The sequence below is a fragment of the Pteronotus mesoamericanus genome, unplaced genomic scaffold (assembly GCF_021234165.1).
Source record: "Pteronotus mesoamericanus isolate MK-2021 breed Mesoamerican mustached bat unplaced genomic scaffold, CSHL_Meso_final scaffold_1186, whole genome shotgun sequence".
In the NCBI taxonomy this organism is placed as follows: domain Eukaryota; kingdom Metazoa; phylum Chordata; class Mammalia; order Chiroptera; family Mormoopidae; genus Pteronotus; species Pteronotus mesoamericanus.
Window position 1 is genome coordinate 16,226,442 of NW_026555302.1, and position 15,533 is coordinate 16,241,974.

Here is a 15,533-nt window from a genome sequence, read left to right on the forward strand (position 1 = left end):
CACTTGGAAGTCCTGGACACTCAGTTCACGCTTACCGGGCACCCACGCGGCGCCAAGCTTGAGTTTAGGCGCCGAGACACCCGAAGGGACAACCCAGGACCCCTCCTCGGGGAGAGGCTCCCGCCGCTAGAAGAGCTCCTGCCGGGGGAGCGCGCGGCGGTGAAGGCAGAGGGGAGGGAGGCCGCCAGAAAGGGTCGCCAGAGGGAGGAGCGGCCCCGAGGGCTGCAGGAGGGACCGGCCGGCGTCTCGGAGGCCTCTCCGCCGCTGCTTACGGGGCGGGAGGAGCGGAGGGCCGAGCACGGGGGCGGCCAGGCGAGCGACGGTGCGCGCTGCTCCGGTGCGCGTGGGGGCAGACCTGCCCCGGGCGCTGGGTGCTCCCCTGCGCGCCCCGCCCGGGCCGCGGGTTTGAAGACGCCGGTGGAGGGGAAGCAAGGTCGGAATGGCTACCGGGGCGCAGATTTCGGTTATGGGCACTCACTTCACCGGTCGGTCAGGTCCCCGCAAAGCGTCTGGGCCGGCGGCTTCCTGGGGTGCGTCTCCCAAAAGAGGCCGCGGGTGTCGGGGTGGAGACCCCGGGGCTCAAAACGGAGGCCCGCGTCCCTGGGTGGGCTCGAACCACCAACCTTTCGGTTAACAGCCGAACGCGCTAACCGATTGCGCCACAGAGACGGGCGAGTGTCTTTGCCGCCGCCGAGCCACTTGAGTGAAGAATCAGGGCGTAGCGTCACGTCCCGGAACCGCGGCGGCTGCGAAGGTTTGGGAGCTGCAGGGGGCGGTCCCCGCCAGGCGCGCGGCTGCAGCGCGCCCAGCGGGCCTCCTCCCGCGCCGCCACCTGCGGGGATCCGGAGGACCAGAAACGGGGCGGCAGGGGTGGATGCACCGGGGGTCTTTGGTGAGACCCAGGCGAGCGCCCCGCTGTGGGTTCTGCTCAGAGTTCTTGCCGATTTAGACCATTTATGAATTCCTGTGTACACGTGCGAGAATTAACGCATACTATTTTTATTGTGAACATTTTTAAATACCAGTGGCGTCCAGCAAAATATAAAATCTAAGTAAGGGAGTGTGATATCACAAATTATTCGTCTACCCCGGCTGTTCTGAAAGGGTCCCGCCGGTGCGTGAGGCGCCCACACTCCGTAGATATCCCTGTGGCTTCAACACGTCCCCACGGTCACAGGTCACAGAGGATCCAGATCCCGGAGGGCAGAGCCCCCCTTTCCGACATCATCCCCGCGCGCTCGCTGCCTGTGTCCCCGATGACCGAGGGCTGCGAGAGAACGGAGAGGCGCTTCTGTCTTTGTTGCTGGGACATTTCACGGCCACAGGCTTCCCGAACCACGTCCCCTCCCCCACGGGGGCGTCTCCAGCCGCTCGCCGCATCGGTTCTTCGCTGCACCGGGCGCACCAGCCGCGTCTTCTCGGTGGTCCCGTCCAGACCCCTGCGAAGCCTCCACAGGAACCTCCGTCTCCCTCCCGCACCGCCATCTGGTCCCAGCGCAGGCCAAGGCCTTCGGCCCTGTCCAGCGAAGTGAAAATGCCTCGTTCGGGGAAACCAAACCTGCAAATAAGTCTCTGGTGTCCTTGGCGGACCCTTGACCTGGGGCCCACCGGGCAGAGACTCCAGGAGGCCGGGAGGACACAGTAGCCAGAGGCTGCAGGCTGCGTGAATCCAGCAGAGGGTTCAGGAGCTGCCTCCCCGAAGGGGACGAAAGCCCTGGAAACGACACAACCGTTCGCGGAGGCAGCTGGAAGGTGCGACACACCGCGATCAGTTAAATAATGTTTCAGACTCATAGCTAATGAGTATAGACATCTCCACATTTTAAATAAACACTGAAGTGGGTTTAAAAGAAACATAGGCACAGCACGATTCCAATTTTGCGTTTTAAAACGCCAGAGGGAAGGTTACAGCAAACTCTGAATCAGGATTTCCAGGATGGTTAAACACAGGGCGGCCTTCGCTTTCTCTGCGAGTCGGTGGCTCCCCGTGTTGTGCGCGGGGACCGTGCATCAATCACCAGGACGTCCAGGAAAAGCGTCTCTTTGAAGACGAGCCTCAGCTGCGGGGCCCGAGCCGGTCCAGGGCGACGGCCCAGCCGCGCGGCAGGCGGGAGGCCGAACCCAGGGAAGCGGAGAGCACGCCGCGCGCCGGCGGTAAAAGCAGGCACCTGCCGCCGGCGAGCCCACTTTTCTCTGCGCCGCCGGCGCGGACTTCAAGGCTCTCTCTTTCCCCCGAGCGAGTCAGGGGAAGCCCTGACGCCGGTTCCCGCGCCCCGGAGCGCGCGGGTCGCCGGCGCGCGAGACAGACGACAAGGAAAGGCCCGGGGGCTTGGAGTCCGGGGCCCAGGGTGGGGACGGCGCCCGGGGCTCCCCTCCGGTGTGCTGCGGGGCTGGGCACGAAAAGGCCCGCCGGCGGCGGCACGCGTTTCCCGCGGTGCCGGGGCCAAAGCCGCGCCCACCAGGTCTGTCGCCCATCTTACGCCAAACTCTCCGGGGAAAGACGGACCTTAGAGAAAACCTGGAGTTAAGGGAGAAGAGTAATGTTTGTTTCAAAAGAGGGAGGCTTAGACAAAGTTCTGGAGATGGGAGAGGAAGGAGGGGGAAAGAAAAAGGACCAGCTGCCTCCCCGTCGGGGAATCGAACCCCGGTCTCCCGCGTGACAGGCGGGGATACTCACCACTATACTAACGAGGACGGCGGGAAGTGGGCGCGCGCTCGCCGCCTACGAGGCCGTCCGCGCGTCTGCAGACGTTCGCTCTGCTGCGCGCGCTGCCGGTGAAGGCGCTTTCTTGGCGTCTAGACCCGGCGGCCGCTGAAAGGGCCTGGGAGCGGGTGGCAACGTGCACTCCTAGCAGCCGCATTAAAGAGCCAGCGGAGGCGGCTGACCATGTCCACAATCGATCTTGCCCAACCCACTGCATGTGAAATAGCAGACTCGTTAAGGAGAGTTGTTCGTGCGCAGTCTTCGCACCGGTGGGCATGCTACACTTGCGCACAACACAGTTGAGCTCGGATGTTAATTTTTCATGGGAGAAACTTGGTGCGGACTCATGTCCTAAACTGGAAGATGGAAGGAATGGGCTCCATACGCCCAAGCTGCTCCTAACGCGCTTAAAAATCCCCAGGAGAAGAACTGAGGGTACGCTTAAAATTTCCCACTTACTTAAGCCAATGAACACACTGCCCTTACTGGGACGCTAGGCGATTGCGGTGCCCGAGCAGGTGGCCGCGCGAGCCTTGCGGACAGACAGCGTCCCCGCTCAGCGTCTAAAAAACGACACAGAGGGAAGAGAACGTGAGGCGGCGGGAGAAGAAAAACGGTTGCGTTGGCCGGGAATCGAACCCGGGTCAACTGCTTGGAAGGCAGCTATGCTCACCACTATACCACCAACGCCGCTCGGCGACAACTTCCGAGCTCTCGCTCTTGAGCGGAGCGCCGGCCGCTCATTCTCCACACTCGCTGCCTGGTGCCCTGTCTGTGACCCCTCGGCGCCCTCGCAGGGGGACGCATCCCGCCCGTGCGCCCCCTGCCGTCTCCGCTGCGTGGCGCCCCAGCACCGAGCCCCACGGGCGTCGGACGCCAACGACAGTTTGGTGTGGGGGGCGGGGCCGAGGGAGGCCGCCGGCGGGGGACCCACCAGGCATGGCTCGATCCTCCACCCCGAGAAGGGGCGCCAGGGTAAAGGGATCCCACCGTTTACGGTGCGGTGACGCAGAGGGAAATAGGAAAGTCGGGCTGGAGGCAGTTTTATCTGCCCTGCTTGGCGAAGGAGTTCAGGGACGACTCTATTTTATGTGAAAGCATAAGTAACCTCGGCATTGAAGTAACCTGACGTCATGACACAGCTCTGTAAAACAATTTTAAAATTAAATAAGAAAAGCAGTTTTCAGCGTGTCAGGATGGCCGAGCGGTCTAAGGCGCTGCGTTCAGGTCGCAGTCTCCCCTGGAGGCGTGGGTTCGAATCCCACTCCTGACAAGGTAGCTTTTCTTATTGATTCCTTTTTTCTTCCAATCACAGTGTGGGAAGTGGAAGGACTCTGGATGAATCGATCGCCACCTGTTCGTTCCGCGTCTGTTCGTTCCGCGTCGCTGCACTGTGAATATTCAGTAGGACTGAGTGCTTGTTTTTTGTAGGCAGGAGACTAGGTAATGAAATCAGGGATCACTTGAGATTAACATTTATCCGAAACTCTAAAAAATATATTTTTTCCCCTTTAGATTCCGGCTTCTCAGAGCCAATTTATCCACTTCTTTATTCGACAGCGATGCGCGGAGCCTCGTCTCTGTGCCAGGCGCACCAGAGCAGGCCGGCGACCCATTGGGCCAAGAGAAAAGGCCTCAGCGCGGGCCCGCGGTCCGCAGAGGCGGGCCGGACGCCCCGCGCTTCGGCCGCGGCTTCGGAGCCCCAGGCTCCCCACCCCACCTTCCCGCTCCCACCGCCATATCGCGCTCGGGTGCTTCGCCGCAGCTCCGAAAGCGGGGAGAGTCGTGATTCGGCCGGCCTCTGCCTTGGGAGCCGCTGGCTACGGAGGGGCCTCGTCCTTTGGGAAGAGGGCGGACCGCAGAGCCAAATGGACTGGATGCGTGAGGCCCCCAAGAGGGAGGATGGGCGGACCTTTACTTGGTTAGTGGAAGGCTGCCGCGCTGCCTGCGCTGCCGATGACGAGGTGCAACTTGGGGATGCGCCCGGGCGCTCCTGCGCCCGCCTTCGCTCTCAGTGAGACGGAAGCAGGCCCGCTGTGTCAGTGGCAGAACCCCGGGGCTTGTTCATGATGCAGACCTCAGGCCTCGGCGCCCGCGTCGGAGATTCCCGGGTGTCTCGGGTGCATGCGAGGGTGACCAGCGCGGGGCCACCCCCTCCGTCCCCGCGCGGCCTGGCGATGACCTGGGGCCGTCAGGCCCCTGTTTCCCACCAGGCTCCCTCGACCCCGGGCTCACACCGTCCCAAAGGGTGAGGACAAGCACCTACAATGTTAAACTGCTAAACGCGGGCTGCGAACGGCGGCGGCGCGCTCGCAGGAGACGCGAAAACAGCGAGTGCAGTGGGACCTGGGCCACGGGGTCGAGGTGCCGTCCCCGGCGGTGAGCCCCGCGGACTCCGCAAGCCCGCAGACGGGACGCGGTGAGCGGGCACGCGCCCGGGCCGTGCCCCCGACACGCCCATCCGAGCGGGAAGGAAGCCGGGCGAGCGCGCAAGGGGGCGCCGCGCAGCTCGGGAGCCTGTTGCGAATCCCACCGGATGTAGCTGCTTCCTGTTCAAGTCTGGGCGCCGCTGGGCGGGAAAACGGACTGGCCGTTTTGCAAACTGGGGCTGGGCGGGGCGGCCCGGCCCTCTCCGCGGGTGACGCTGGGCACAGGAATGCGGAGCAGACCGAGCCTGCAGACGCTGTGTGACGTGGGCATTGGTGGTTCAGTGGTAGAATTCTCGCCTGCCACGCGGGAGGCCCGGGTTCGATTCCCGGCCAATGCAAACAGGCAGTTCCTTGTTTTTGGGTTTTTTTAAATTCCTTCCCCTTTTCAGTGTAACTTCGACACCGAGATACACGGAACCGGTTCGCCTCTCCGTTCCTGGGGCGCTTTCAGGGAAGCGGGGACCTTGCGCCGCCCCGCGGCTCTCGAGGAGAGGTGGCAGCGTGAGAACAGAGCAGCCCGCGGGGCTCGGGGACCTGGTCCCTCTGGCGCCAAGACCCCTGTGGGGGGACCCTGCAGGCCTGCGGCCCCGAGCTCTCTCTCCGGAGCCCGGACGTCCCGCTTGAACGCGGGGGTCCTGCCTGGCGTCACCGTCCGCTGGGAGGCCGAAGGGACGCTTCGGGGACCCCAGGGTGGAGGCGGAGGACAGGGGCGCAGCCGCCCCGCCGAAGTCTCCAACCCGCATCCCGCACTTTTTTTTTTTTTTTTAAGCTGCCAGCTTTAACTTCCTTCACTCTCAGGGTCCACGGGCCTGGGTGGCACCGTCGGGACATTTTGGCCAAGGGCGTGCGAGAGGAGGGCCCCAACTCGGAAGAGGAAAGGTGGCCTGGCCTGGGGTCCAGGACCCGGCCTGTCCAGGGACAGCCCGTCCCATCTCCCCGACCTTCCCCGCCCCCACCCGAGCCCTCGGCGGCCTCAAAAACCCACCTACCCACCCAGCCCCCCCCCCTCCCCCTCCAGGTAGAGCCCAGAAGCCAGCCCCTGTGAACCCGGACACGGACTGCGCAGCACACTGTTCCGGTGTCACTCCCTGCCCTACCTGCTCATTCGGAGGCCACATATCAACATACCTATTCACGTTCAGGGACTTAGCTGGAGCATCTTGAGAAACGGACCAGACATCGGAGTGATGACTTAAACAGCCATGGCGCAGTGGGCGCGGGGCCCCCAGGGCTGGACGCAAGAGGCAGGGTAGAGCCAGCTGTGCGGCAGGATCCCAGGCTGTGTGCGCGAAGGTCTGTGCCACAGGTACCGGGATACCCTCGAACAAGTCGTTGGGAGCATCGGGCCCAGCTCCCTCGACTTTAAAACGAGGAGATTAGACGACATCATGTCGAAGGACTTGGTGGGTTTAAAGTTCTCCCCATGTACTAAAGAAATTACTGCACAAATATTTATTGAGCTCTTTATCATGTGCCAGACGCTGAGCCTGGCCCGAAGTGCATACAGGAGTGGACAGAACAGACAGAGGCCCCGCTCGCCTGGAGCCCCCACTCTGGCCGCAGGAGGGCTAGACGACGACCTCTTACGCAGGAGCCCACACAGTCCGGCCGTGGGTGATAAATACAACGAGGACAAACAAAGCAGGAGCCGGGAAGAGGATGGTGGAGGGTGGGATCATACTGAGTGAGCGCGGAGACCTCGCGGAGGAGGTGTGTGTAGGAAAGGACCCTCCAGGGACAGGGGCGAAGGCCGGGGCAGAAGCGCAACTGGCGTGTTGAAAAAAGGGGGCAGGGAGCCGCGGGGTGGGGTGGGGGGCGCGGGGCAGAGGGGAGGAAGGGGAGGGCGGGGGCGCCTAAGAACACGGCAAAGGCTTTAGCGTTTTCAGGGCAAGGGGAAGTTACTGCGTGGTTTTGAGCAAAGAAGTGCCAGATAAACACACCCTTCTAAAAGGTCAGGGTTGGCTGTGAGGACAGACTGTGCGGGGGGCGGGGGGCGGGGGGGGGGGGGCCTGTCGTGGCCACAAAAGGGAGAGACAGTGGCAGCCGAGGGGCTAGTGGTGCTAGAGTACAAAGAAGTGGTCGGCCCCGTGGATTGACTTGGAAAACAGAAGCAGGGTTCGGTGAGCTTTTGCAGACGGGAGGAGCCTCGGTCTGGGACGTGGGAAAGCACAGGCGTCGCCGGTTCTCACCGAGCTGGGTGGCTGTGGCCCTGCCTGGACCCGCAGGAAGTTGGCAGGGCGCGCCCGGTGCGTTTAGCCCTGCAGTTCACAGGCCCTTCCCGTGCTGTGGGGCCCCTCCACCCAGGCCACTGTCTGGGAGGGGCCCCGCCCGGCGACAGGTCTGGCCCGAAGAGGCGCCGCAGCGCTAACGCGGTGGGAGGAGGGGTCATGTGTCCGCGAGGCTCTTGCTCCACGTGACTTGGCCATTCCTCGGGTGCTCCATCGAGCCTCGGAGTTCTTTCCGCACGAGGAAATACAGCCTCGTGTCCACTGCAAACAGGAGTCCCATCATCAGGCAGAACGCAATCTGGGCCCACGGGAGCAACAGCGGCAAGATGGATGGAACCACCGGACCTACCGCAAGAGGCAGAGGGATGGGCAAACGACAGTGGTTAGGGCAGAAACTTGGGGTTCACCGTCGGGCCCCAGAGCTCCCTTCGGGAAGTCCTCCAAGGAGGGGCTGAGGTCCAGGCAGACACAGACCCAAGTCTGCGGGCGCCTCTGGCCTCTGAGGCTCCTAAAGGAAGCGCAGGGAGCACTTCCCGATGCCTAACGTTGTGCACAGATGTGGGGGGGACCGTAGGGGAAGTCGAAGGGGTTCAGAACAGCCCCCCAACGTGTGCTACTTTGGCACGGGGATTGTTTGCAGCTGGAGGCGGTCAAGACTCTGCAGGTCACAAGAGGCTCATCCCTTAAAGAATTTAAATGAGGGGCCTTGCCTCTGACAGGAGGTATCACCAAAAATAACGTTTTATGGCCTATCAGGGGGCAGGAAAACTACCGGTCACCAAATAGCTGCTCTTCTTGTCACCCTGCAGTGGCCTTCCTCCTCCCTCGAGCCCCAGGGTGTCACGCCTCACCCTCAGCTCTCAGTGGCCTCCACCCCTCCTGTCCCCTTCCGCCTGCGAACCTCCTCTCTGGGCTTCCCGTAGGGACGTATGTCCCTCTCTGGGCTTCCCGTAGGGACGTATGTAATTAAATTTGCTCGATTTCTCTTGCTAACCTGTCTCGTGTCAATTTAATTATCGGGCCAGATGAAAGGGTAGAGGACATTTTTCTTCCTCCCCCACAAAGTCATAGAGGAAAGGCTTCTGTGGCCACGCAGGCTTGGCAAATGCCTCGAGAAACTGAGCTTGAACGTCTTCTGCATAAAACGGCCTCTCGGGGCTGTTGCGTCCACCGTCACTACGAAAGCCTTGCAAGGAGCTCCGTGGCGGGCGCGGGCTTTGGGGAACAGTGCACGAGGGAACCCACAGACCCCATCAGCAGCACCTCGCGCACCACCGCCCGCACCCAGGCCTGGGCGGGGCGCACGACCTGCACTAACCGGGCGGCAATAGCGTCAGTGCCTCCTGAAGGGCACGATCGCGACGCCACAGCGCGCCACGGCTCAAGGACGGACGGACGGCCGCCTGGTTCTCCCTGGGCGGAGAGACCGCCATGCCCGTGGCTGCCCTGAGCGTGCGCTGGGCCTCAGCTGAGAGGGTCTGTGGGGAGACGCTCGCGAGCCTCTGCGGCCTACAGACCGAGGGACATGCGGCGGTGGATCGGGGGAAAGAGAGGGTGGTGACGTCCTGCTAGATGGGTGGCTTTTGTCCCTTGAGAGCTCAAACTGCAAGTGAATGACGCCATTTCTATGTCCCTGAGGAGTGGGCTGGGACCAGGCCGCGAGGCCGCCCAGCACTCAGGTCGCTGACGCCCGAGGGTTCCCGGTGATGCCCACCCGACTCATCTGTCCAGGCCTGAAGCTCCTGAACAGCCTTGGCTCCCACCTTGGACAGCGACGCTGAGAGCCTGGGACGAGTGTTTCGTCTGCCCCATGAACCCTGTGCAGTGGTACACGCCACTGTGAGTGCCGTTCGCTTGTGGGATGGAGAAGCTGGAATTCATGGGGGAAAAATGGATGGCTTTGCCGTCCTGGAAGAACACGATCTTGTACAGGCGCCAGTTCTTCCAGCTGTGGCACCTCAGCGTGATGGGCTCGCCCTCCTGGAACAGCAGGCGCGGCGCCTGGAGCAGCAGCCAGCCTGGAAGACACAAGGGGGAAGGGAGGGGAAGGGGCGGAGGCTCGACCCCGGGGCCCTTGCAGCCTCGTGCCTGGGGCTGCATGACTCTCAGAGGTGAGAGGTTTCCGACGGGGAATGAAAGCCACTGGCCCTGCCTGGCGCGGTTCTGTGGGCCAAGCGCCAGCCTGTGAACCAAGGGTCACAGGTCCGATTCCCAAGAGACAACCACACAGGGATGTTTCTCTCCCTCTTTTTCTCCCTTCCTTCCCCTCTCTCTAAAAATAAATAAAAATCTTTAAAAAAAAAAAACCACAAAACATGCTTCCCGGCAGATGCGCGCGTTCTCCTAGAGACAACACTGGACCCGGGGGTTGCCTGTGAGTCTGCAGGACCCCTGAAGGACAGAAGTCTTGAGAGGTTTCAAATGTAAAGCGTAGGAACCCACCGCCCGGGGGAGCCGGGGCGAGGCAGGCAGGAATGAAACGCGCCGCTCGGGAGCTGGCAAACGAGCGCGGCCCAGCCACTGCGGAAGCTCCAGAACAGGACCTGAAACCTTCCGTTTGTGCAGACACAGCATTTATGGCCCGGGCATGGCCGACTCAGCGGCAACTGCTGAAAAGGTTTTGGGAAGTGAGGAAGGGACCAGAGGAGCCCCAGGAAGGCCTTGCCCCGCTGAGTGGGACCTTCCACCTGCAGGAGCAGGGACGACCTGCGGCCTTTTGAAGTCAGATTCAGTTGTGGCTCCGAAGAAGAGGAGAGTTAAAACAGGCTTCTACACGTAAAACCGCCTTTGCCACCCAGCCAGCAAACACGCCCGCTCCCAAGCCCCAGCCTTCACGGACAGCAGTCATACCCGGGGCCTTTGGAGGACAAGTCTATAAGGGATAGTTCAAAAAACAAAAACAAAAACAAAAAAAACCCTTCTAGAGGAAAATCCAATTGCTCTCATTACTACGGAAATAAGTACTCTAATTTATTATTCCTTATTTAAATTAAAACTTCTAAGAAAACTATATTCTGAAAATGAAAGAGAAGGTGTAGTTTTGTTTTTCATTTTTTAATGATTTTAGAGAGAGAGGGAGGGAGAGAAACATCACATTCTGTATTCATGGATTGCTCCTTGCAGGTGCCCTGGCCAGAGATCAAACCCACAACCTTGGTGCATTGGGATGATGCTCTAACCAGCGGGGCTACCGGCCAGGCCCAAAACAAGGAATAGTTGATAAAACAGCATGAAACTGAAATCTGAAGTCAGGCTTCTGATTTTGGCTTTTACCACTAACTTCTGGGCTCTGAGATCTCATGGGCTTAATTTCTTTGTACAATGAAGGGATGGGACAAGGCAGTTTTGCTCTAACAACCCTTCAGATCCACGTGGTTTTTAAAAAATATTTTATTTATTCATTTTTAGAGAGGGGGAGGGGGAGGAAGAGTGGGAGAGAAAGATCAATGCATGGTTGCCTCTCGTGCGCCCCCTACTGGGGACCTGGCCTGCAACCCAGGCCTGTGTCCTGATCAGGAATTGAACCGACGACCCTTTAGTTCGCAGGCTGGTGCTCAAACCACTGAGCCAAGCAGGCGGGGCCCCAGTTTCTTAAAATCCCAATTTTTGTGGACTTCTGGGCAAGATGGCAGCATAGGTAAATGTGGTCTGCCTCCTCCCACAACCACATTAAAATTGCAACTAAGCTACAGAACAACCATCATCCATAACCACCGAAAATTAAGCTGAATGGAACTTGTGCATCCAGGGGATTAAAGGAGAAACTACACTGAGACTGGCCAGAGGGCTGGAGACACGGGACCAGCTGGCCCCACGCCCATGTGTGGCAGGTGAAAATCAGGAGGGACGTCCTGGCTGCAAGGGCCCCCCAGAGGAGGGCGGGGTCCCTGCCCCACACTGGTCCCCCAGCCCAAGATTCCAGTGCCAGGAAAACAGGTCCCCATAACTTCTGGCTGTAAAAACCACGGGGGATTGCGGGTGAGGCTGAGGCTTCTGGAGTCCCAGGCAGCTCCTCCTAAAGGGCCCACACATGGACTCACGTGGACTCACTCCCTCTGAACTCCAGCGCTGGGGTAGCAGCTTGCAAGGCAGCCGGACACGAGGGGAGGAGCAGAAGTGTCAGCAGCCGGGTGACAGCTGAGGGAGAGCCCCCTCCCAGACAGCGGCTCTGGCGGAGGCCGGCGCTCCTCCGACGAGCCCGCCCCGCCCCCGCTCCGCCGGGCACCGAGCCTGCGACCGAGTCTCGCTCAGCCCGGATCACACTGCTCCCCTCGCCCTGCGGATTCCCCGAGGCCCCGCCCCACCCACGCTGTTCCCAGTGACTTTTCCATACAAATGGCCTGTCCTGGATCATAGTTCAGATTTTGCTAAAGCCTCTCAGACAAGCAACATCTGGCCTGGGCGTGCCCTGCACCTCCTCCTAAGTGGCCCCAGGCCCAGCACCAGCAGAGCCGGCCGTGGGTCCCAGCTGCGCCTCACCTGGGCACCCGCAAGCCCAGCACAAGGACCAGCCGCCTGAGGGTGGCTTTGCAGCTCCTGCCCAGCAGCCCTGGATGGACCGTGGGCGGTGGCTGACCTTGGCCTGCGCCTCCCAGGAGGCCCCGGAGCCAGCGCACCCAGTGGGCCGTTTCAGGCCCCAACCGCCTCCCCAAGGGGCACACTCACAGGGCGGGCGCAGCGGGTGCCAGAGCCCGGCTGAAGTGCGTCCTGCCCCGTGGCCCCCCCCCCCCCGCACAGCCGGTCCCCAGCAGCGGTCAGGGGCGCAGCCAGTGCGTACAGCTCGTTGGCCTGGGGCTAAATCCCTCCCAGTGCTGTACCAGCAGCGCCCAAGTCTCGGTCACAACAGGAGGGTGCTGCGCGCCCCTGTGTGCCTGCAACAGGGCAGTGCGGAGCGGGGAGAACTCCTGGGCACGCGGAATGGGGAAGCCAAGGCAAGAAAATTAAGGGGGGCCAAACAGTTTGAGTAGTTTACAGCGAGCTGCCGAATCACAAGACCTTCACTTCCCCAGCCGAGAGCACACAACCTCCGGGCTGCGAACTGCAGGCTCCCCCCGCCCCCGCCGGGGAGACAGAAATCCCAGCGCAGGTGGCGGGAGGACGGCGCGACAAAGGAGCCGGCGCGGAAAGAAGCCGCGCAGCCCCTGCGCCAGAGAAACAGCGCGCCGGCCACGCCCCGCGGGGAGTGTCCCCTCCCAAACGCCCGTGTTCCCGCTACATAAATGCCCTCCCTAAAGCTCAAGGAGAGCAGGACGTGAGGGTTTGTTCCGGCACCTTCTCGGGCCGCTGGCCTCTGACAGTAATGAAAGCGCAATTATAACCCGATCCCCGGCTCTGGTTTCTGGCCCGGCGGAGACAGGCAGCAGGGGCCCCACAGGCGGCCCTCGGGCACCAAGCCCACAGCGCGCGGGGCACGTTGCGGGGAGGGCACACACCTGCCGTGCCCAGGCTGGGTGTTTGAGGAGGCTGTGCCACGGGACCCTGCAGGACACCTACTACATCAGGCCACACTACCAAGCCCAAGAGATGTGGCAGCACCACCTACTACATCGAAACAAACACAGGGAGGCTGCCACAATGAGGAGGCAAAGAAACATGGCCCCAGATGAAAGAACAGAATGGAAGCTCAGAAAGAGAACTAAACAAAATGAAGACAAAGAGGCTACCAGGAGTTCAAAACCGTTCTGAGGATGCTCAGTAAACGTAGGGGAGGAGGAGACGAACCTAGAGAGAACTTCAATAGCGTGAAGACGGACGTGGAAATTATTAAAAAAAAAAACCACAGTCAAAAATGAAAGAGACGCTAACTGAAATACAGAATAATTGACAGGGAATCAACAGGGGAGCAGATGAAGCTGAGAATCAAATCAGTGATTTGAAATATAAGGAAGCAAAAAATGCCCCATCCGAACAGCAAAAAGAAAAAAGAATTCTAAAAAATGAAGAGAGTATAAGGAACCTCTGGGAAAACTTCAAGCGCACCAACATCTGCATCATGGAGGTGCTGGAAGGAGAAGAGAGAGAGCAAGACATTGTGAACCTATTTGAAAAAATGATGACAGAAAACTCCCCTAACCTGGTGAAGGAGACAGACAAACAAGTCCAGGAAGGACAGAGGGTCCCAAACAAGATGGACCCAAAGAGGCCCACACCAAAACACATCATAATTAAAATGTAAAAGGTAAAAGACAAAGAGAGAATCTTAAAAGCAGCAAGAAGAAAGCAGTTTGTTACCTACAAGGGAGCTCCCGGGAGACTGTCAGCTGATTTCTCAACTGAAACATTGCAGGTCAGAAGGGACTGGCAAGAAATATTTAAAGTGATGAAAAGCACAGACCTACAACCTAGATTACTCTACCCAGCAAAGCTATTACTTAGACTCCAAGGACAAAGAGCTTCCCAAGCAAGAAAACGCTAACAGAGTTGATCACCACCACATCGGTATTGTATGATATGTAAAAGGATCTTCTCTGAGACAAGGCAAGGAAACGATCAAAAATATGAACAATAAAATGGCAATAAATACATATCTATCAGCAATTAAATCTAAAAAATATATACAAACAAGCAGAACAGAAACAGACTCATAGGTACAGAGAACACTTTGACAGTTGCCAGAGGAGAGAGGAGTGGGGGGCTGGCGAGACAGGCAAGGGGACCGAGAAGTGTGGGTGGGCTGTCACAGAGCCGTCCCGGGCGTGGTGAGCACAGCAGCGGGAATGCCGTCAGCGGAACGCTGACAACTGTGGGTGTGCGGTCAGAGGGTACGGGATTCATCGGGAGGGTCGCGCAGTAAGTTATATAATGTCTAATCGCTTGGGTGTGCCCCTGAAACTAACATCATAATGTACGTCGATTGTAATTGAAAAGTAAAAATGGGTTAAAAATGGGAAGAAAATAAATAAAATCTCAATTTTTATATTTTTGTAGGAAAAAAAGTCAAAAGTGCCACCAGCTGTTGAGGGGCCAGCAAGAGACACAGAGACCAGACAGGCAGCTGCGATGCCGCTGGGTAGGTTTTGAGGTCGAGTCTGTGGGGAAGGAAGAAATTTCCTCTGCCTTTCTATGTTCTTTTGCTGGGTTAACAATCAAATATGCGTGAGACAGATGAACAAGAGAAGATGAGCAAATATCATGACATACTTGTGTCTGGAAACGCTGCAGACAGGAGAGGTTCGGAGCCGGGAAGGAATAATGAGGGCAAGACGACATCGGGAGCGAAGGCGCAGCGAGACACCTGGGGCTTCGGGGGGGGGGGGGGGGAGGCTCGTTGCAGGGTGGCGGGAAGGGCAGCTATCCAGTAATTGGTAGTTTTCCTGTCCTCCCCCCCTCCCCGCCCCATAAAAAGTTATTTCTGGCTCTGGCTGGTGGGGCTCGGTGGACTGAGCGCAGGCCTGCGGACGGAAAGGCCTTGGGTTCAATTCCCTGCCAGGGCACAGGCCGATGTTTCTTTCTCTCTCTTTCTCTCTCCTATCCCCTCTCTCTAAACATAAGTAAATAAAACCTTTTTTAAAAAGGTACTTCTGGTGCTAACTCTTAATTTAAATTCTGTAAGGGAGGAGGAACAGTTTCTCATGGCCCTGACGGTCTCAATTATTGCCTTCGGCTCAAAATAACCCACGTGCCAAAGCAGGGCACCTTGGGGAGAGCTGTTCAGAATCCCTAGCTCCACGCTCACTCCCTTTTCAATGGAGCACCGTCAACGAGAGGGGACTCCACCACTGGGATCTCTCCGAGACCAGAACCTTAAAAGACCCAGAAAGCAGCCCTAAGCAGAATTTTAACACCGCGTGTTGCCACTCAGCCATCCCCAGGGTCCGGGCGCCCCGGCCGGGCCCGCGGCACAAATGCGCTCACATCTCAGACACTGGGCGGTGCCTGATTCGTGTTCACAAGGATTTCTCTGCGGATCTATTAAGCCGAACGCTCAATCGGCCTAAGTCAGATCATGTGACTCCCTTCATTAAAACCATCTAACAAATTCTCATCTCACTCAGGCATAAAAGATGGCATCCTTGCGACGCACCGCAAGCCTACCCCTCCTTCCGACCTCATCCTCCGGGTCCCATGGACCCCTGGGCTCCGACAGCCTCCGCGGAAAGGCTCCCTCGCACACGCCGGGCGCGCCCACCTGTGGACCCCGACCCCAGGAGAGCCAGGAGAGCAGTGGAGTCT

At 59.4% G+C, this 15,533-nt stretch overlaps 1 protein-coding gene and 5 non-coding genes across 7 annotated transcripts in view; 2 read left to right on the forward strand and 4 right to left on the reverse strand.

The window, feature by feature from the left end:
- The window catches only part of LOC129082081 (low affinity immunoglobulin gamma Fc region receptor II-like), a 53,122-nt gene that overhangs the window by 36,321 nt on the left and 1,268 nt on the right, over nt 1-15,533 (reverse strand). The window contains exons 4-5 of one of the 2 annotated variants that reach the window (XM_054587850.1): nt 9,125-9,379; nt 7,121-7,706 (exon numbers count right to left, since the gene is read on the reverse strand). In XM_054587850.1, coding sequence (XP_054443825.1) covers nt 7,519-7,706; nt 9,125-9,379 — 443 coding nt within the window. In that variant the 3' untranslated portion in view covers nt 7,121-7,518. Of the gene's footprint in view, nt 1-7,120; nt 7,707-9,124; nt 9,380-15,533 lie in introns of those variants that run through there. The other variant, XM_054587849.1, reaches the window with a different exon arrangement.
- TRNAN-GUU (transfer RNA asparagine (anticodon GUU)) lies at nt 596-669 on the reverse strand. Its single transcript has one exon. It is a non-coding gene; the product is annotated as a tRNA-Asn (tRNA).
- On the reverse strand, nt 2,623-2,694 carry TRNAD-GUC (transfer RNA aspartic acid (anticodon GUC)). The gene has a single exon. It is a non-coding gene; the product is annotated as a tRNA-Asp (tRNA).
- On the reverse strand, nt 3,323-3,394 carry TRNAG-UCC (transfer RNA glycine (anticodon UCC)). Its single transcript has one exon. It is a non-coding gene; the product is annotated as a tRNA-Gly (tRNA).
- TRNAL-CAG (transfer RNA leucine (anticodon CAG)) lies at nt 3,895-3,977 on the forward strand. Its single transcript has one exon. It is a non-coding gene; the product is annotated as a tRNA-Leu (tRNA).
- On the forward strand, nt 5,401-5,471 carry TRNAG-GCC (transfer RNA glycine (anticodon GCC)). Its single transcript has one exon. It is a non-coding gene; the product is annotated as a tRNA-Gly (tRNA).